Source organism: Neophocaena asiaeorientalis, unplaced genomic scaffold, assembly GCF_003031525.2.
Source record: "Neophocaena asiaeorientalis asiaeorientalis breed wild unplaced genomic scaffold, Neophocaena_asiaeorientalis_V1.1 scaffold280, whole genome shotgun sequence".
Taxonomy (NCBI): Eukaryota; Metazoa; Chordata; class Mammalia; order Artiodactyla; family Phocoenidae; genus Neophocaena; species Neophocaena asiaeorientalis.
Genome location: NW_020185321.1, coordinates 7,323,018 through 7,337,700, shown reverse-complemented (window position 1 = coordinate 7,337,700; position 14,683 = coordinate 7,323,018). Strand labels below are relative to the sequence as shown.

The following is a 14,683-nucleotide window of genomic DNA, read 5'->3' as shown; positions in this document are numbered from 1 at the left end:
CCCTTCCCTCCCAGGCATGACCCCAGGTACCTCCCTCTTCTCTCCGCCCCGTGGTACCAGTCTCTAAGTTAAACCGGTCAACCGTCACTCTGCTGCTCCAGTCCCGCCCCTCTTGCCCGGTCTCAAAATGGCCGCCTACACGTCCACAACCGACTTCTGCCTTTCTCGAGGCATGCCTGCCTCGCCCGCCTGTCTCCATGGTAACGCGCACCCCAACCAGCGCCTACGGCTTGGGGGGCGGAGGGAGGGAGGTGCTCAACACCCAGTAGCGCGGGGCCTGGCCGGCAGAGGGTGCTGGGGACGACGTTTGCGATGGGAAGGCCTTCAAGGAGTTCCTATTGGTGGTTCTCGCCTACTTGCCTTTCTACCCATATCACAATTCTAGTGAAAAACAGTTTGGTCTCCATGTGGGAATTAATCTGACTGCGGCTTAACACCCTTCTCTACAGAACAGGGACAAAGGCAGCCATCTCATAGAGCTGTTTTGGGAAGCCAGTAAGATAGCTCGTGAAGAATGCCTGGCACAAGTAAATATTCAATAAGTTAACAGTTTTCATTGGTATTCTGATGCCTAACAGTTAAGGACTCAGACCACGACTTTTTTTTTTTTTTTTTTTTTTTGGGAATCCTAGTTCCCCGACCAGGGATTGAACCTGGGCCCTCTGCAATGAAAGTGTGGAGTCCTAACCACTGGACCGCCAGGGAATTCCCCAGACCATGATTTTTTGATGAACTGCAAAGCTGACTTTACTCTAAACCCCAGTGGTTTTCAAACTCTAGCATGCATTAGACTCACCAAAAGAGCTTGTTAGAACAGGTTGTTGGGCTCCACCCCCAGGGGTTTTGATTCAGTAAGTTTTGAGATGGGGCTGGAGAATTTGTATTTCCAGCAAGATTCCAGGTGATGCTGATACTAATGGTCTGGGGACAACACCCTGGGAACCTTCCATGACTCCCCAGGACCCCAGGGAAACATTCAAACTCAATTGTTTTCCAGAGCCCTGCATAATCTCATTCCTGTAGTCCTTCCTAGCCCGGGCACCTTTTCTCCCTCTGTAGTCCAAAACCTAGTCACACGGAGCGACTTGAATATCCTTGATCAAGCATGCTTGCTCTCCTCCAGAGTGTGCATTTGCTGTAACACCCTCTGGAATGCTATTCCCTACTTTGTCACTGGCTGACCACTTTGCTCCTTTCAGGTCTTATCTATGATATGTGAGCAGCCCCCATCCTTCCCCTGACCATGCTAGGCCATGTCTATCTGGGAATGGGTCTTTGTTTCCCACTGCATCACAGGCTCCGTGAGGGTAGGGCCTAGGGCTTTCTCTGTCACTTGTTCCCAACTCTATGCAACACAGCACATTATAGGTGTTCTACGTAAATGAAGAGCTGACGGGGTCTGTGCTCCCCACCCTCCAGCCCATCCCCACAGACCATGGAGGGTGACTTCATCTGAGGGAAGAAGTCCAGCAGCTGTGTACCTGAGCCCTTCTAGACTCACAGAGGCAGAGAGACTGGGGTGTCCTCATGGCACCCCCCCACACTCAGGAATATAGCCCCACCAAGGAGAGGGCCTCTGTTACCTTGATGCACAAGGTACACCCTACAGTAGCATCACTTATGACAGCAAAAGACTGGCAGCCACCCACATGTCCGTTAATGAAACGTGGAAATAATTTATTAGATGTGGGTCCTAGAGGAGGCACCACAGACATAAAAAAGGATAGGAGACCTACTTGTGTGCCTCTTGAATGATCTCCGAGTGACACTGGGTTGGTGAAAAAAGCAAGGTGCAGAAAAGAGAATATTAGAAAAGCATATAAAAGCATACATGTATATATGAAACATATAGTATGAAAAAGGTGCAGAAATGAGAATAACCATTAGCTGACATTTTACTGAGCCCCAGACACTGTTCTAAGAGCTTTACAGTATTAAATTGCTTAATTCTCCAACAAGTCCATGAGGTAGGTGCTGTTATCATACCATTTCACAGATTGGCAAACTCAGGCACAGGAAGGTGAAATCCCTTGCCCAAAACCACAGAGCCTAGAAGTGACAGAATTCAGATTTATACCCAGGGACTTTGTCACCAGAGTCTGTGATCGTAACCACCTCACTGTACTAGGTACCACTTATGTAGAGTGAAAGAAAAAAATTAATAACACACATATACACACACATGTATATTGCTGGTACATGCCTAGGAGACCTGAGAAATCTGTCAACACAGCCCAAGTACAGGAGGAAGACTTACTTTTCACTGTACAGTCTTTTCTACTTTTTCCATTTTTAAGCATGTGCTTTTTTTTTTTTTTTTTTAAATATCTTGAACTGAGCAGGGCCTGATTTCTTTTTCCGGGGGAATTTGGAAGGAGAAGTGGTGAGGAGCAGAAACCAGATCACACAGGCACCTCCCCCAAGCAACTGCCTTCCACCCAGCTAGTGAGTTTAGCAGCAGGGTCAACGACCATGCTGAGGAGCCAGGAAGGCTGGGAGACTGAGAAAGAGCTAGACAGTGGGTGTTTCTGAGCCTCCGTGGGACAAGGTGACCAACCAAAACCTTGTCCAAATCCCAGTTTTGCATTTCCTGTGTGACCTTGGATAAGTTATTTAACCTCTCTGGGCCTCCTTTCCTCATCTGCAATATGGAGAATGTACCTGACTCACAGAGTTGCTGAGAGGGTTAAATAAATTCTTGTGTATCAGGGGCTTGGAACAATGCCTGGCACATAGTAAATCCTATATAAGTGTTTTCTATCACTGTTATTAAAACAGTTTTGTGTGACTTCTTAGCATCATTTGACAATGTTGCCTTCTCCCTCCTTAAAATTCTCTCATCTCTTACAATACTCCCCACCCTCCTGGTTTTCCTACTCCTCTCTAGAACTCCTTTTCTGTCTCCTTTGTAAGCTCTTCTCTTGGGTAGGAGGGCATTGGTTGAAGGGTCACTGCTCACCATATGGGGCTGTTATGTTAATTAGAAAAAGAAGTCCTCTTTGGGCATATTCAGCCATGAACTTCAGCCCCTATTTGTTTCCACCCTACCAGCCAGGCATCCCTTATGTAGGTCTCAACCTGGATAATTGTACATCACTGCCTTGGCTGATTAGTTTATTGATGTCTGCCCATTCTCCCAACTTTCTGCCTTTCTAATAGAAGCCCAATTTTGTTCAAGTATTCACCAGCCTGCAAACTAAAACCTCAGCCCCAGCCTCAGACCTGGGCGGCAGGGGGAATCCTGAGGAATCCAAGCTAATCATGGTGATGCCATCACTCTGGCCAATGATTGGGTCAGGATGTGCATGTGAGCCAATTTTGGCCAATGAGATGGAAGAGGAAGGCTGCTGGGAGACACTGGGAAAAGGTTTCCTTGTTTCCAAAAAGGTACCATGGGAAGAGATGCCCCCCACCACCACACCCCACCAACTTCCTGTACTCAAAATTAACATGTCTGATTGTGATGCCTGGATCTGTGGCAGCCACTCTGGGGCCATGAGGAGAGCCCATGCGTGAGCCAAGCCTTCAGCTGAGGGTAACAGAGCAGAGAAAGAGGGAACCTGGGACCACAAGACTCTCTTGGAGCTGTGGATTGTATCATGCCTGGAGCTGTCCCCAGCTCTGGTGATGTACAATATACAACCATCTCATCGTTTCAGCCAGTGCCAGTCAGGATCTGGTTACTTGCAACCCAAATCTTTCCTTACTGATATAAATATATAAATACCCTAAGGCTGATTTCTCAAGGCTGGTCTTCTCTCTTCATTCCCACCCAGAGCTGTCAAACCCACCTTCATGGCCTTGGTTTCCTTGTCTGTCTCCAGCCTCAACCACCCACTGAGCCCTTGCCCTGAGGGTCCTGTAACCCCCTGATGCCTTCCCCTGTGTGTCCCGTTAGCCCTTCACAGCCACCATGTTCCAAACAAGCCTCAGCATCTCCCTTCAAATCTGTTCTTTCTCCCAGGCTCCCACCTCAGGGGCAGCTGACCAACCTTGGACCTTTCTCTGGCCTTATCCCTCCCAAGTCTGTAAGGCTTATGGCCTGTCCACTTGGCCTTCTGAGCATCCCTCGACTCGCCCCCTCCTCCTCTTCCCTTGGCCCTACCCAGTCCCACTGTCTCCTGCCCCAGCCTCCCCTGGGCACCCAGCCTCAGTGTCCCCCTGCACACAGCAGCTAAAACCCAAACCTAACCATGGCCCTCTCCTGCTCAAAACCCTTCCATGGCTCTCTAGTGCCCTCAAGAAAGAAGCCAAGTTCCCAAGATGGTCCTTTAAGGATGCTTACGATATGCCCATGTCCACTGATAATATTATCATTATCTACCTCATATGTAAAGTACCCAGAACAGGGCCTGGCCAAAGAAAGCATCACAGAATAACATGGCAGGCTCTGTGAAATCATCTTTAGTTATTGCCATTTTACTGATGAGGAAACCAAGAATCACAGAGGCAAAGTGACCACCCAAGGACACAGGCAGGACTCAGTTGGGATTTGAGCCCAAGCAGGCTGGCTTCAGAGCCCAGTGCACCTAATGTAATTAGTCCTTGGTAAACGGGAACAGCTGTTACAATGGTGTCTCACGAAGAGCAGTGCCTTAGCTTCCTGCCTGCCAGGCTGCTGAAGAAGATTCTATCACACAAGCCTACCCCAGGAGTCTCCGAATGTGTCTTGCTTCCTGGATACACTTGAGGAAAATGAGTCAGGTACACCTTCTTCCCCGGACTACTCCTCAGATTTCAGGTCTGAGTTCAGTTGCCCCTTCCTCCAGGAAGCCCTCCCTGACCTTCCAGGCTGGATTGGGTACATTCCCTGTGCTCCCTCCACCCTAGCCCTGACCACTCTGCCCACCGCCACCCTCACCCCCCCCACTGAAGTCCTGCCTGTTATGGACTGTCACTGTGTGGGGACAGGTCTGTCTACCTTACAGGATGGCAAGCCCCATGAGAGCAGGGCCCAGACCATCTGGAACACTACTATGTCCCTAGCACTGCCCAGCATGGGTTGGCACAGAGGAGGGAGTTTTGAATGAGTGAATATACTCTTTCCACTTGACAGATGAGGAGATCAAGGCTCTGAGAGGGCCGGTCACTTGGCCAAAGTGGAGTGACTGATCTAGCACCTGAAATGAGGTCTGAGTCCAGAGCCTGGGAGAATCAGCAGGTGGCGAGTGGCAGATGGCGTAAAAGAATGAGAAACAAAGAGATGGTGAGAGGGAAAGACAGAGACGGTAGGAAAGCCAGGGGAGCACAGAGTGTGCAGGGAGGTGAGCGGAGGGGCAGGGGAAACTTAGGCAATGCTGGTTCCTGGATCCGGGTGGTGCTCAGGCAGGTAAGACAAAGGACAGACGGATAGCGGAGGCAGGGCCTCAGGAACACTTGCATGTGCTTGTGGACGTGCTAGTCTGTCAGTCCAGTCCCTTGGGCCCCTCAGCCGCAGGCCAGGTCCGCAGCCTCGCAGCGCCTGCCCCGGCTACCTGGGGATGGAGGCGTAGTCAGGGTGCAAGCCGGCGGCGAATTGCTGGTGTGGCTCTGGCTGGCGGCCCAGAATGTCCACCCGATCGTCCCCATCCTCGTCGAAGCTGGTAGGGCATGGATTGGGCAGCAGGATGAGCTCTGTGAGGCCATGAAGGTCAGACACACGGCGGAAAGTCTGCAGCACGAGGACCATGGCGACCAGGCCCAGGAAGAGGTAGACTGCAGAGACGGCAGAGGGGCAATGGGTGGACTCAGACCTCCAGGTCATGGCCGTGGGGCTACAGGACCCCCAAAGATTGGGCAGTGACTTTCAACTCCCCCCTGGGCTGGGGCCAGGTCCCCCTCAGACCCGGCCCTCGGTCCCCGGCCAGCCACCCCACTCACCTGTGACCAGCACCTTGTAGAGGGCCCGGTAAGGCTGGCCGGGGGCCTCTCCAGGTACATAGTCACCCAGGCCAATGGTGGACAGAGAGATGAAGCAGAAGTAGAAGGCGTCCAGGAAGCTCCAGGCCTCCTCAAGGTGGGCAAAGACTGCGGCCGGCACCAGGAAGCAGATGGTCACCACGACCCCCAGCAGGACCACCAGGTGCCAGCGGGCCGCCTGCGGGGGGTGGCAGCCCCAGCGCCGGCTCAGCCAGGACAGGGGCGCGTGGGAGAGCAGCAGGGACAGGCGCTGGGCCGAGGCGGTCAGCAGCAGCATGGTGGCCGGCATGCCCAGGAGCGCAAAGGCGATGGAGAAGGCCTTGCCCCCGTCGGTCAGCGGCGTCGTGTACCCGTAGCCTGTGGGAGTGAGGGGGAAAACCTTCTGCCCACTCGGCATCCACTCTGGGGTCTGTGGCCACTCTAAACCAAGGACTAATTTCACTCTTGAACCCACCTCTCCTAGAATCTCTCATCTCCAGCGATGGCACCTCCACCCTTCCTGCTGTTCAGGCCAAGAGCCTGGTGTCATCCTCGACTCCCTTGTCACTCACACCCAGTTTCTGTCTGTTGTCTCAACCTTCAGACAGATCCAAAACCCACCGACTCGCCCCACTCCACCCCACGGCTCCGTCCTGGTCCTGTCTACCCAGCAGCCTCCTGCCTGGTCTCCCTTCCCCCCTCACGCAGCCAGAGGGACCCTGTGAACATGTGAGTCAGGTCATGTCCCCGCCCTGCTCAGAATCCCCCCATGGCTCCATCTCACTCAGGTAAAAGGACAAAGTCCTTATGGTGACCCACGGGGCACCACACAATTGAGGGCAGCACGCTCCCACCTCAGGGCCTTTGCACTGGCTGTTCTTTCCTGGTGGAACACTCTTCCCCCAGGTATCCACGTGGCTCCCTTACTCCCCTCCTTCAGGTCTGCTCAAATGTCACCTTCTCAGTGACACCCTCACCACTTTAAATTGTTACACCCTCCTACCCAACTCTTCTTTTTAGTTTGCTTTCATAGCACTGAACACCTTCTAGCATACCGTATGGTTTATTTATGTGGTTACTGTCTGGCTCCCCAGAGGGTGCCAGCTCCAGGAGGGCAGGGGCTTCTGTCTGTTTTGTTCACTACTGTAGCCCTGGTATCTGGCATAGAGTGGGCACTTGATCGATAGTCAAAATAATGAATAAAGGGTGCAGGCTTTACCCTGGCTCAAAGCCTCAGTTTCCTCTACTCTGAAATGGGTGTGACAAGCCCCACTGTGCTCCCGGAGACTGTGGGAACACAGGAAGGCCAGGGTGGCTGTGAGTTCTGCAAACAGAAACACGATAAAGAGGAATTCAGGTGTGGGTGAAACTGGATCACTTTGGCAGTATGTAATTGAAAATCTCTTTTGATTTCCCAAATAAAGCAAACCAAAGGGTCAGAGATATGACTGGAGTGGTAAGGGGCCTGGTTTATGTTGACAGTAAAATGTCTTGCCCAAAAGACTGCAGATCCAGCCCTGTGACCTGTAAGAAAGTGTGGAAGCATTGCACATACAAGCAGGCTTTCCCCTGAGCTCTTCTTCCAGACAAAAGGATCCCCTGGCTTTTATATACTCAAAGGAATTGAAAGCAGAGGCTTGAAGAGATACCTGTACACCCATGTTCATAGCAGCATTCTTCACAATAGCCAAAAGGTGGAAACAACCCTAGTGTCCATAGATGGATGAACGGATCAACGAAATGTAAATACAAACAATGGAATATTATTCAGCCTTTTAGAGGAAGGAAATTCTGACACATGCTGCAACATGGATGAAGCTTAAGGATATTATGCTAAGAGAAATAAGTCAGTCACAAAAAGACAAATCCTCTGTGATTCCATTTATATGTGGTACCTAGTGTAGTCAAAATCATAGAGGCAGAAAGTAGAACGGGGACTTCCCTGGTGGCGCAGTGGTTAGGAATCCGCCTGCCAATGCAGGGGACACGGGTTCGAGCCCTGGTCTGGGAAGAGCCCACGTGCCGCGGAGCAACTAAGCCCATGTGCCACAACTACTGAACCTGTGCTCCAGAGCCCGCGAGCCACAACTACTGAGCCCGCGTGCCACAGCTACTGAAGCCTGCGCGCCTAGAGCCCACGCTCTGCAACAAGAGAAGCCACAGCAATGAGAAGCCCGCGCACCACAACGAAGAGTAGCCCCCGCTCACCACAGCTAGAGAAAACCCGCGCGCAGCAACAAAGACCCAACACAGACAAAAAAGAAAAAAGAAAAAGAAGGTAGAATGATGGCTGCCAGTAGCTGAGGAGAGGGGCAAATGGGGAGTTAGTACATAAGGGTATAGATTCAGTTTTGTGTGATAAGAAGAGTTCTGGAGATGGATGGTGGTGATGGTTGCAGAATATGAATGTACGTGATACCACTGAACTGTACACTTAAAAATGGCTAAGATAGAAAATTTTATGTTATGTGTATTTTGTCGCAAAAAAAAAAATGGAGCCTGTTGCTCCGCAACGGGAGAGGCCACAACAGTGAGAGCCCCGCGTACCGCAAAAAAAAAAAAAAAAAAAAAAAAAAAAAAAAAAAAACTAGGGAAAAATAAAGGATCCTCTAGTTCTTGCTGGACAGGTGGCCACCTGGGATAAAGACATTCCCTCCTCCAGTGCAGCTAGGTGTGGCTCTGGAATAATTTATGGCCAATGAGGTATACATGAAAGAAGCAAGCAACTTCCAGGAAGTGTCCTTAGAGAAAGGGAGATGCCTATCTTCCTTCTTTCCTCCCTCCTTCTGCTGCCTGGAACACCGATATGAAGGCTGGAGGTGAGCAGCCATCTGGGACCATGAGATGAGCTTGGGAATGGAAACCGTGCCCAGGAGTTATGAAGGAACACGAAGGTCTCTGACCATGCAGCACCATCCTGGTCTTGGACTGACTCCCTTGAATGTGAGCAAGAAATAAACTTCCATCTTATTTAAGCAGCTGTTATTTGAGGTTTATCACTTATGGCTCCAAGCTTCATTAATACAAGGCTTTTGATAGAGAAACTCCAGCAGCCTAGCTGAAATGACAGGTTTGCAGATGACACGAAATCCTCATAAACAGAAAAATCATAGAGTTAGAATAGAATGGGCGTTGTGAGCCTCAACTTGCTACCTTCAAGAGAGCCAAGTCCAAATCGGTGCTTTGTTATTTGGTCCCTGCATCACCTTGGCCAAGTGACTTCTCCTCTCTGAGCCTCAGTTTCCTCAGAGTACTGCAAAATGGCCTCATAAACAATGCCTTCCTCAAATGCAGGTTGGGACAGGGTGTAGCACCTAGCACGGGCATAGAAAGTGTTAGCATGACTATAATGTTCGCTCCCTCCCCCTATACCCAGTTGCAGGTGAGTCGACTCCTCCAGCCCTGGCCTCAATCACAGCAAGGCTGCCTGGACCAGCTCCAGGCCCCAGGTCTTCCTCAGAAGACTAGGGCCTATGACAAGACCAGGGACGCTGTGGGAGAGGTCCCTCTGAATGACGAATGGTCTTCCATTTCTCCAGATACATTCAGGGCTCCCGGCTTCACCAGCAACAATAATAATAACTGAGGCTCTGTCAGTCTCAGTTATTATTACCGGCACTTCACACGGACACAGACTCCCACCTTGACCAAATTTTAGTCAGCTCCTCTGAGCCCTCTTCCTTTTTTTCTTTTTTTTTTTAGCTGTGCCGTGTGGCATGTGGGATCTTAGTTCCCTGACCAGGGATCGAACCTGCGTCCCTGCATTGGAAGTGCAGAGTCTAAACCACTGGACCGCCAGGGAAGTCCTGAGCCCTCTTCTTGACTAAGCCCAGTTTTAGCAGGAATCCTCAGTTGGTTTAGGGAGAATCCCCCCACTCTTGATATCTGATCAGATTCCTCACCATCCACCACTGATATCGAAGCCCTTGGCCGGTATTTAGCAAGAATCCTATTGAGCCAGTGTAGCAAGAATCTCCCTACCTTCCATGCTCCTCTTGGTAATTTTCCATCCACTGACCCCTTCACTTTGCTCTCAGCTCTAGATCTCTCCAGTTGTCTTTGCTATATTCGGAATTGAGTTCAGTCTCTCTCCCCTGTTGCAATAACCTACCATTTTTAACGAATGTCAGAATAATTTTTTTTAAGTATACATACATCACCCTCCTTCATTCATGCAAGCCTAAGAGGTAGTGTGGTGTGTCGGTTAACAGCATGGGACTCTGAGGCCTGACAGCCTCAGTTCAAAACCGCACGCTATACTTCCTACCTGTGTGGCCTTGGGCAAGTTGTCCAACCTCTCTGGGCCTCAGTTTCTACTGCTGAAAAATAGAACCGCTAATGGTACCTGCCTCACAAGGCTTATTGTACTGAGTGAGTCAAAGTCCATATGTGGTTAAGTCCTCTACCAGGTATTGCTATTACTGTGAAGCAGGGAGTGTTATTATCCCCATTTTACAGATGAGGGAGGACACTGAGAATCAGAGATCACCCAGACAGTGCCTGCCTTGAGTTTGGCTTCTTCACCTGTCTTGCCTGGGACAACTTCTCCGAAGCCAGGATCTGGGAGGAGACAGAGGGAGAGTGAAGCCGGGGAGCAGGTCGTGCAGGCCCAGCCAGCAACTGGGAAGTCTGTGAGAAGCATCCAGCCCTGCTGCCCCGGGCCTTGGTTTGCTGGTCCACACAATGATGACAGGGCACAAAAGGCAAAGGCTGCTTGCTATTGCCGGCAGTGAAGGGGAGTTAGGAGTCTGGGCTAGCCAGGCCCCAGCCACCTCCCCTATCCAAATCCTAGCAAAGAGGCAAAGAGGAAGTTTGGGGGCTGGGGCGGGGCTGTGGGAGACCAGCAGAGCCTGACAACAAAGGGATTTTCCAGGTCTGAGGGGCCCTGAGGTGAGAGATTTCCCGGGTAGGGCTGGGAGGGGGCGTCAGTCCCACCGGAGGCTGTAGGGGTCCAGAGAAGGGGATCTGTGGGGTCCAGTCAGTAATCTGAAATCAGAGGCCAGTGTCCTGGTTTGAAAAGAATCCTGGTTTGGGGCTGGGGTCCTGGGTCCAGAGGAAGAAGGGGGACAGGCACCAGTGTGGGTGTTTTCTGGATTGGAAGGGGAATCCCCAGGCAGAAGGGGCTTCTGAGCCCAAGGATGCCTGAGGGGACATGATGGTGGTAGACAATGCTACGGGGAGGATGGGAGGGGTGTGTGTGTCTCAGGTTCTGGCTGAGAGTGTCAAGGGTGGAAAGTGGTAATGGTCTTGAGTGGACAGTGGTGGGGGGGGGGTCTGTGGTACAGAGAGCCTGGAGTGTCCTTGATGGAGGGAGAACTTCAGGTCCAGAGCAGACTACAACAGGGTTGGGGTGGAGAGAAAGGTCCCAGCTGTGGGTCTGGAGGAGACTGAAGGGGTCCCAGGTCCCCAGGAGGTTCCCTTTCTTGGGAAATTCAGGTTGGGCAGGGGGTCTCGGGGGAGGGGTAGCAGGTGCAGAGAGCCGGCTCCCTGGACTGGCATCCTGGGGAGGCGGGCGATTCTGCTCTCAGGGACAGCGTGTGTGGAGGGCGCTAGGGTCTCAGGTGGTTCTGGGGTTCTTACGAGGGGTGTCAGGGTCCAGAGAGTGGTGAGAGTCTCAGCTAGGGGTTCTCGGGTTCAAAGAGGTCTGCAAAGAATTTCCTGGTGGTCCAGTGGTTAGGACTCCGCACTTCCACTGCAGGGGGCATGGGTTTGTGTTCAGGGAACAAAGATCCATGCAGGGGCCAACATAAATAAACAAAGGGGTCCCCATGGGGAGTCCCTGGCTTGGAAAACAGTAGGGGTTTTTGCTGGTGCCGTTTTGGGACTGGAGGGGTGGGAGTCCTGGCTAGGGAGCTTCTGGTTGGAAAGTCAGCGGCCCTTCCTGAACGTGCTCTAGCTTTCTCACGCACTTCCACAGCTGGGGCTGCTGAATTGGAAGTCCCACGTTCAGAGGGTACAGGGGTGTCCCTATTGGGAGGAAAGCCCTGCACTGAGGGCTCCTCAATACAAAGATGTTAAGACGGAGTGGGGTACGTGAAGAGGGGCCCTGTGTCTGGAGTCAGGGCTACCTGCAGAGGAGTATGAGGGTGGGGGTGGTCCTTGGTCAGGAGGAGGGCAGGGCCCCTTGCTGGGGAGTGGTCTAGGTCCAGAAGGCTAGAAGTCTGGGATAGGGGCCCCAGGTTCTGGCTGAGGGATGTCTACTGGCAGTAAGGTCTTTAGGGATAGCACCTGGAGAGGGTCTGGAGATTCAGGGTCCTCACTGGGGCACCAGGGTCAGGAGGAGATTGGGGTAAGTCTTCCTAAGGGGCAACCCAGAAGGACGTATCTGGAGAACCAGGAGACAGTGTTGGACGGGATGGCGGTCTGAGCCAGAGACAGCTGGCTCAGCATGGCTGAGGTCCCAGTCCAGATGGGGCGAGGGTCTCAGGCAGAGGGTCCGGGGTTCTCGCAGGAGGTCTCTGAGGGTAGTTCTAGGCCCAGAGGGGACTGGACAGACCCGGGTCTCCAAGGAAGTTAAGGCAGAGGAATGAGGTCCCAGATGCTCGCCGGAAGGTACTCTGAGGGTGGCTCTGGTCCCCGAGGGAACTGGTGGATTTCCTACTGGGAGGAAAGGCATGGATGGAGGCTCCCCAAGGTGGAGAAGCCCATGAGTGTGGGTCCCAGGTCCTCGCTGGGGGGTTTTGAGGGGATCCTGGGCTCAGAGGAGATCGGGAATGATCCGCCGGGATCAGGGTATTTCGTGGAGGCTCCTGGGTCCCTAGGGAGGCGGGGGCTCCGGGGGGTCCCGGGTCGGGGGCTCGGGAGGGCGACCACGTACCCACGGTGGTGACCAGCGTGCTGGCAAAGAAGAGCGCCGAGGCGAAGTCCCAGGCGGGGTCCGAGGCGTTGGCGGACCCCGAGGCGTTGGCGAGTGCTGCGCGCCCCAGCCGTCCTGCCGCCAGCATCCGCTCCACGAAGGCGTCTAGGGCGGGGGCAGCCACACAAGGGCTGCGCTGCAGCAGCTGCTGGCGCAGAGTCTGCAGCTCAGCTCGGAGGCGGTCTTCGTGCGGCCGCTCCAGCCGCGCCACCAGCAGCGCGCCCAGCACCAGGTAAGCGATGTACGCCGCCAGGGCGCCCGCCAGGAGCGCTCCCCGCCGCATGGCGCAGCCGGCCGGCCCGCCAAGCTCCCGGCCGCCCCGCTGACGTGGCCCCTGCCTCCCGACCGCCAGGCGCCCGGCTTCAGTTCCGGGAGTGCTTGACGCGCGGCCACCGGCGCCCCAAAGAGGAAGAAGAGAAAAAAGGGGAGGGGCGGGGTGGAGGAAACTGAGGCACGCCCCACAGCCAGGTGTGAAGACCGAGAGGGAGGAGACCAGCGCTCCCGGACCCAGGAGACCGGCGGGATGCTTGGGTTGGGGGTATTCTTCCTTTCCTCCCCCTTCCTTCCTTTGCTTCCTCCCCGGAGCCGCGGCTCCCTACGCCAGAGAGAATCCTAAGTCTGTTTTCGGCTCGCGGACCGAGGAGTCGCTCCCCGACTCCTTAGGGCCATTGCTCAAGGCTGCGAAGGTTGTGCGCCGCACCGGGGCGCGTGGCTGAGGGGACAAGGGGACAAACTGAAATCCAGCCCTCGCTCCACGCGCCATGTCGTGCGTTCTGGAGTGGGGCTGCGTCCACCTGGAGGGAACCCCTGTCTAACTCACAAAGGGGACACCACAGGGCCAGGTGTCACCTGTGCCCTCACAGAGTGGGGATCCTTAGCTATTCACCAAATCTTTGCTCAGCCCTCAATTTGTGCCTGGCGCTTTGCTGGGTGATGCTGGGGACACGCAGTGACCAAGACAGTCCCTGGGCCCTGCCCTCGCGGGGGGGCTCCCCGCACTTCAAGCGAGTGACAGCCCAGAGGGTCAGGGCTGTGATAAGGGAAGCACAGGCAGAGTGACAGGGGCTTGGATGGTGAAGCCTAGAGGACTGTGCAGCCAGGAGTCATAACTGAGAGACTAGAACAGTCTTCAAGGTCCCCAGAAAAGACAGTGTCTCAGAAGAGGAAAGGGAAAGCCACAGTGACACGGTCACTTGCTGACATCCTTCCGGAGGGCTATCACTCCCCAGAAGTCATTTCTACCATTATCTTTGCCTGAGATAACTGGAGGAGACTGAGGGACAGAAAAGGGGAGGCTGAGGGGGAGACAGGTTAGATAAAGGGGGAGACGGAGGGCAGAGACAGGAGACACTAAGGTAGCTTAATGTTCAGGGCCCCTCACTTGCAGGTGTGCCCGTGTGTGCTCACTTGCTGGGGGTTATAATGTTTTTTGGCAAACCAGGGAAACCAGGTTGCAACACAGGAACATTTTTATGACTTTTTGGGAAAATGTCTAAAGATGTTGTTAAAGAGAAAACCACAGACCCCAAATGGCGTCACTCGTGCTAAAGCCCATGATACCAAACCTAGATTTTAACATCTGACCTAACTGCAATTTTGTCCTTCCCCAGGAAGGTAATCTTAATCGGCCAGTCTGGAATTTCCTGGTCAGCACCAGCGAGGTAATCTGTCATGTGGGACCTCACCATTTCTACACTCCCCACGCCCCCACCCCTACCCCCGCAAAGGAAGAAGAGGTATTCTATAAGATAGACTCTCACCCTCCCACTAAAAGAAGGTGACCTGGCCTGAAATGATTCTTTCTTTTCTCTTGCTAATAACTTCCTTGTCTCCTTCTATAAAAAAACCTCCATTTTGTACAACTCCTTCAAGCTCCGTTCTATTTACTAGATGGGATGTCGCCCGATTCATAATTTTTTTTTTTTTCTTTTTGGGGTACGTGGGCCTCTC

At 53.1% G+C, this 14,683-nt stretch overlaps 2 protein-coding genes across 4 annotated transcripts in view; one reads left to right on the top strand and one right to left on the bottom strand.

The window, feature by feature from the left end:
* Positions 1 to 1,652: 1,652 nt before the first annotated feature.
* KCNK6 (potassium two pore domain channel subfamily K member 6) lies at positions 1,653 to 13,300 on the bottom strand. The gene is made up of 3 exons (XM_024733785.1): positions 12,695 to 13,300; positions 5,860 to 6,255; positions 1,653 to 5,694 (listed from the first exon to the last, which is right to left on the bottom strand). The coding sequence occupies exons 1-3, from the start codon at positions 13,014 to 13,016 to the stop codon at positions 5,471 to 5,473; spliced, it is 942 nt and encodes a 313-aa protein (XP_024589553.1). The 5' UTR covers positions 13,017 to 13,300; the 3' UTR covers positions 1,653 to 5,470.
* The window catches only part of YIF1B (Yip1 interacting factor homolog B, membrane trafficking protein), an 11,518-nt gene continuing 9,695 nt past the window's right edge, over positions 12,861 to 14,683 (top strand). Inside the window, exons 1-2 of one of the 3 annotated variants that reach the window (XM_024733786.1) lie at positions 12,861 to 12,965; positions 14,344 to 14,394. The gene's annotated coding sequence lies outside the window, so the exon portion shown is untranslated. The remainder of the gene's footprint in view (positions 12,966 to 14,343; positions 14,395 to 14,683) is intronic. The other 2 variants (XM_024733791.1, XM_024733788.1) reach the window with 2 other exon arrangements.